The following is a 6,711-nucleotide window of genomic DNA, read 5'->3' as shown; positions in this document are numbered from 1 at the left end:
ACCTGAACATATCAAAGCTGTGAAAATACACCCTCCAGAAGGAAAAATAAGAGTTGGTAGACCAAAGAAAAGAAGATGTAAAGCTGCATGGGAGAAAAACAAAAAACCAAAAAAATAAAACAAATGCGGGAATTGCGGTCAAAGTGGACATAACAGAAAGACTTGCAGAAACCCTCAAAAAAAAGATTAGATATTGACTTAAAAAAACATACATTATTGCTTCATTTTATTTTCAAATCAATATGCAAAAGATCAATTGTTTGATTTATACAATGATTTTGGTTCATTTCCTTTATGTTTTACTTTAAAATTACTAATAATATCTTGAGTTCTTTAATATATAAAGGTTATTAACTCTATAAGTTTATTGTTAATTAATCTACTTAATATATTGCTTATGTTTCTTTTTGGGTTGCTGTATATGTAGTCATATAGAATTGCTCACAAGGAAGCATTATATGTTAATTTTGGGGATTATGAGTTTCTTTAGGTGTTGCTAATTTTTTTTGTTATAATGGAGATTGTGGGTTGTTGAATAGGTTGTAAATGATTGCTTAAATAAATGCAAAGGTTGTTGTATATACTGATATAAAGATTGTGGGTTGCTGAATGGTTAATAGTTTCCAAAAAAAAAATTGATTTATATGTTGTTGTCGGGGATTATAAGTTGCAGGTTGCTGAATATACTAATTAATAATTGCTTAAAAATGTTGCTTAGAAATTTTAAGTGTTGCTTAGAAATTTTCATAGTTTTTTGACAAATTGTTTATTATAATTGATGGTAGCGTAAGAGTTGAATGTGTTATTTACATGTGGTTATTTAAAGGGATTTTGAGTAGAATGATTAAGGGTTGTTTTATATGTTAATTTAAATTTTTTATTTGGAAATTATCAAAGAAAAACATTAAATTATAGAACAATTATAACAAAAAACTAATCAACACAACAACAACATTAATAAAAGTATCTCTTAAGTACAACCAATAAGAATTTTATCTTGGCAACAACAACATCTACATTAATAAAAGTTTCCCATTGAGTTATTGGCTCTGCCTTGATCTCTGCCTAATCATGACAAAGCATACTCTCGTGCACTCTCATATCCACATTCTTGCTTTCCCATTGCATATGAGTATAGTAAATAAGCAAGCCTAGACCTATGAAATTCAACATCAAAATCACATCTTGGAATCTCTTTTCTACCAATGAAATACTCAGCAAAAGAGAACATATATATTGCACTGTCTCTGCACAAGCATAAAATAATAACAGAAGTTATATACTTAAAAAACATATTAAAATATAATATAATATTTAAGATTTCTAAATATTATAAAGAAAGAAAAACTCACATAAGCGACCCAGAAGGAATGTCATCATCCATAACTACTTCAAAAGAACTAGCTTGAGGTCTCCCAACATAAGGCTTTGAAGAGAAGTCTATATCAGTTCGCTCATAAAATCCAATGATAGATAAATAAGTTGGTAGCAAAAAACGAAATGGTTCTATAGCTAGCAAGGCAACATGATCTTTACGATCACAGCTCTAAGTATTGTAAACATGAATCAACCTATCTTTGAAAGACAATATAGCAAGAAGCCAATGCTTTTCATTCTTAACTAAAATAGGAAAAAGAACATGATCTACTTGTAGCCAAGATTTGTTGCAACTCAATCCAAAGCCCATCATAACCTCAACAACAACATGGTTACGATTCATTACCCCATGACCGTGATTCTTCTTTAAAAAAGAATCATAAATGGCTTCAATCCTCTTTTGAAAGGTAGTATCAGTTGTAGTGAACTTCAAAACAGTAGAGTCACGATACATACCTTTCTTCCTCAAATAATAAAAGACTACATCAACATGCTGTAAAGAAAAACAAATTTATAATACATTTTAGCAACCAAATAAAGAGAGTAAACTAAAAAAAAAAATAGCACCATATAAACAAAAAATAAAAGAAAAACAAAAACACTTACTGATTTTAAAATAGGTTGTCCACTATATTGAAGTGCATGAAACCACATCTTCTTAGTAATAACATCTACCCCAAGTTGCAACCCAGGAATGATAAGGTTGTCTTCTTTAGAGTACAATCTCGATCTATTAAAAATCAAATAAATAAGATACGATTAGAAAACATAAAAAAAATAACTAAAACAAAGATAACAAGAAACTAAAAAAAAATCAATTACTTGTTATTACTTTTCATTCCTTTATCAAGCCATACATAGAATTCTTGAACAGTGACAAAGTCAGGCAATTCACCAATTTTTTCATCTAATGGGCAAAGTCCTTTGACAACCTTGATTCCTCCTGTTGATTGAATCACACTACTTTCCCCAGAACAAGAACAAAAAGTTTGCAAAAAAGGTGACTGCAGGCATGGTGGAAGCTTAATTGTCCTTTTTGGTAGAGCAGGAGTAACATATCCCAAGTTACTCTCACTACTACCAACATAAGGGACAATAGTTGTGCAAGGAATAGAAGTTACCTATAAAAAACATTGAAATCAAAGTAAACATAAGAAGCAAAAGATAAAATTGAATAAAAAGAAGTGTAGTTTGAATAAAATCCCACAAAATGCATCATTGCAGCAATCAAAACAAACATATAAACAACTACAACAACCATAAACAACAACAACATAATTCATTTAATTAAAGCAAAAGACTATACAAATGGGTAATACACAATAACTTTAAATAAAAATAAATAAATAAAGAGAATTGACTAAAATTATACCCCAGTTGCCTTCATCGCATCTACAGCTTTATAGGCATTTTGTATAGCCTTATCCAATTCAATGTCTGATAAAGAATCCAAAAAAGAGACTTTTGGATCTTCAACAACTGCCTCTGCAACCTCAGTTGCAACTCCAGCAACTTCTGGATCTTTAGCAACTTGAAAATCAACAACCTCACCAGCAACTTTTAACGCAGCATCAACAACCTCACCAGCAACATGACTAGCAACTTCATCAACTTGGGCAACTTGAGATGGAACTTGACAAGTACCATGAGAATCATCAACATACATAATAAACATACAAATAAACAAGCAAAAACATATCAATGATTTTTTTTTTGCAAAATAAAATTAACTCAACTTTAGAATCCTCATCCTTGTTTCCTCCATTGTATTTTTCATGATTATCATCTTTCTCTTCTTCTTCATCATCATTGTCTTCTCCAACACACTTTGCATTGTCTTCATCATCATCATCATCATCATCACTTTCATCGTTATCTTCTTCAGATTGATGCACTTCTTCTTCTTCAGACTCATCCTCCTCTTTTTCATCTTCTTCTTTCGAATTATTTTCAACCATTTCATCATCAACAATGTTGGTATTGTCATCTTCCTCAATATCATGAGAATCCTATTAAAAATACAAATACAGAACAAAAATAAAAAAAATAAGGAACAAATAATGATAGGACAAAGCACAAAAAGTTCAAAAAAATAAACATAAAACAGTACATACCTGTTTCCCTACAAAATGGGAACTAAATAAATTATGAAGATTCAAAAATCCTTCATGAACATGACTCTTCAATGAAGACAACTCATTAATAACAATCTTGTGGCTCTCTTCTAATTTCTTGTTGCTTGCTTCTAATCTTGTGTTGCTTTCTTCTAATCTCTTGTTGCATGCTTCTAAAGCTCGCAACTGTGCATGCATGCTACTTAGCGAAACATGAGGCATCTCAGACGTAAGAGATGAACAACCACCAACATCAGAGTGAGGATGAATAGTAGGCAAAGAAGGTGAAGAACCACTAGCAACAGACCGAGGTGGAGTCTCCACAAAGTCATCATCTCCTAATGCATCAACTCTAGAATTAGTTGCTCTAAGTCCTTGAGCAACTCTAACATTATCAGGAACACCAATGTCAACCTCAATATCTTCCTTTTCTTTTGGAAACAAACTCTTTATTTCTGAATTTTCTCTCTCCTTGGAAGTAGGATATATATTCCTCAATTTCAACTGCAAAAGTCAAATTTTTGTTTATATATAGATACAAAAAAGTATAAAATTAAAAGCATATTATTAAAAATGAAAATACCTCTGCAACATTCAAAGATAACAACTCGGTCACTTCTGCAAATGAAGGTTGAATGTTGCTTGACCATTTGACAATACGTGGGATAGATCCTTGAGAGAGATGACAATATCTCCCATTCAAGTATGGACAACACTCAAAAAACCATACTTGAAAGGCATATGGAAACCCAAGCAACCTATAGAAAGCCTTGTCTTTTTTCTTTCCATCTTTGTTGCTCTCTTTTTTACTATTTTTTACAACAATCTGTTCTTTAAAGATTCAACGATAGCCTTGAAAACTTCTTTACCCCAAGGAAATTCATAAAACTCACCTCTATCTATAATATTGAAGTCTTCTTTGGGGACAATATTAGTATCAGAAGAACTAAGCAAGAAATTGTGCAAAAAATGCATCAATGTAATCTTCAAAGCATCCTCATCATTTTTCTAGTGTTTCCCATCAAAGAATTCTTTAAGAACTTTGTTATTGATCTTAAAATGATCCTTAAAATATGTAGAATAAAGACCATTATCCTTTGAAACATATTTCATTTTATCTGTGGATCCAAAACACCATAAACCAGTGACCAATGCAAACTCCCTCATCCCAAAACGAAGCTTCATTCCATTTACACCAGCCCAAATCTCTAGTTTGTTGGGTTGTTGCAACTCTCTTAGCAATAGATTGTGGATAAGTTGATGTTGCATTGTGAACTCTGGCAGAGTTAGGAAATGGCCAAAACATGAATCACCAAAGTCACTAACTTGCTTCTTTGAAAGCTTTTCATGGATAGCTTGAATCTGAGAATATTTGATTGTAGAAGCAATTTTTGAAGAACAACGATTATCCGGATGAATTAGGAAATTCATACCCTATAAAACATAGCAAAAGAACACACAATATTAAATATAAAAATACAAATATTAATAAATTAAGCCACAATCAGCAATCCATAAAAAAAAACGTGTTAATTAACCATAGAAACTACAAAAGCAACCCAAACAACTTCTTAAGCAAAACACATCAACCTATTAAGCACACAAAGAACAATCAATTAAGCAACTGTTGAAACTATTAATCAACCCATAATATGCATTAACAACATATAAAACTAATAAAGCAACCCTGTAAAATTCAAAACGTCGTAGAAAAGCAACACACACAACAACTAATTAAGCAACACAAACAGCAACCATTTAAGCAACCCTTGAAACAATACAACAACCCTACCTAGCAACCCTTTTTAGAAACAAATAAAGCAACCCTATAAACTTTGAATCAACCCTATAAACAATACGTAATTAAGTATATCCCAGTCGCATTACAGTCAGTTCAGCAACTCCTCTATCTCCATTCACCATTCGCTTTCAGTGTCTTATTATACTAGACTATGAGACTATATATCAATAAAACTATATATATATATCTATATGTGTATTATCAAAGCCAATCGCAAGCTATAAAACAAAATTAAGGCATGATTAAGAAACCTTCAAAAGACCTAACCACCTCATAATACTAATAAAAAACATAAAAAAACAATCCTATAAAATCCTAAGAAATTCATAGACAACATTTAAACAATATAATCACAAATCAATTAATTTAGAAACCATTGAAAATATATAGCAACATAGAAACCAACCTAAGCAACCTAATAACACCTACTTAAAAATAAATGTAGAATAGTAAAACATAGGAAACTCAAGAATCATTGCTAAAGTGAAAGGAATTGAAAAAAAAACCTTAGGAGCATATTCACAAGGTTCTTCAATAATTAATTGGCTTTTTTTGGTTCTTTTTGCTTTCCTAACTTCATGTTTGCAATTATAGAGCCTTCTCTTCACTCTTGCTTCACTAACATAAGCAACTGCATATTTCATATTTGATTTAGAATTTGGAATATTTGTTTGAGATGCAGGAGATGCAGACGAAAACCGTGTATGAACCATGACTCGTTAAAAGCTGTAGCAACCTGAGAAAAATAGATACATTTACCAAAAATGGATTAAAATACATCAAAATATGAAAATATTAAGTCTATCTAACATTGAGCAATGGCTAACATTCAATATTTTTTGGGAATAGTGGGTTTTGATTGAATTTGTTTGTAAATAATGTCCTAATATGATTTTTAATAGCTATGGAGGCTTGACTAGTCTCAGCATAAAACTTAATTTTAATAAGTTTAAACCTACTAACACACTACACTGTCTTATAGAGAGCACAAATATGTCTTAATAGCTATGGAGGCTTGACTAGACTCCATTACTGATACTATTTTCTATTAATGGTTTAGGTTCTGTTTCAACTAGAGAGGAGAGGAGAAATCAATCTATGGGTGTAGAACATTCAGGCAACTTGCAAAATAATACTTCTGAACCTGGCCAAGACAAAGAGCAATGGGATAAGCCACCCAAGAGACCCCATTTAAAATCAAAACCTACTGATCAATTGCCTCAACCATCTCAAAATGAGCATCTAACATATTAAACCAAGAAACAATTTACCTGATATAAACCACACTGAAGAGGTACAATTAAATGGATACCATTCTGAACAAAATCAACAGGAAGATGTGACAGTAATAGGTTTACAAAGATTGGATAAGGATATTAATGTAGAATCTCAATTACCAGTTTCAGATTTCAACAACTT

The 6,711-nt window shown here is 31.3% G+C and overlaps 1 protein-coding gene across 1 annotated transcript; it reads right to left on the bottom strand.

Annotated features, from left to right (window-relative positions):
- Positions 1-1,069: 1,069 nt before the first annotated feature.
- LOC133814605 (uncharacterized) lies at positions 1,070-6,005 on the bottom strand. The gene is made up of 11 exons (XM_062247544.1): positions 5,799-6,005; positions 4,533-4,925; positions 4,075-4,317; positions 3,492-3,995; positions 3,095-3,386; positions 2,750-3,009; positions 2,200-2,498; positions 1,984-2,107; positions 1,649-1,870; positions 1,353-1,546; positions 1,070-1,247 (listed from the first exon to the last, which is right to left on the bottom strand). Exons 1-11 carry the CDS (start codon positions 6,003-6,005, stop codon positions 1,070-1,072), a joined length of 2,916 nt encoding a protein of 971 aa, XP_062103528.1.
- Between the last annotated feature and the right edge of the window lie 706 nt (positions 6,006-6,711).

The sequence above is a fragment of the Humulus lupulus genome, chromosome 2, assembly GCF_963169125.1.
Source record: "Humulus lupulus chromosome 2, drHumLupu1.1, whole genome shotgun sequence".
Lineage (NCBI taxonomy): Eukaryota > Viridiplantae > Streptophyta > Magnoliopsida > Rosales > Cannabaceae > Humulus > Humulus lupulus.
Note: the sequence above shows the minus strand (reverse complement) of the source record. Positions and strands in the feature narration are given on the sequence as shown.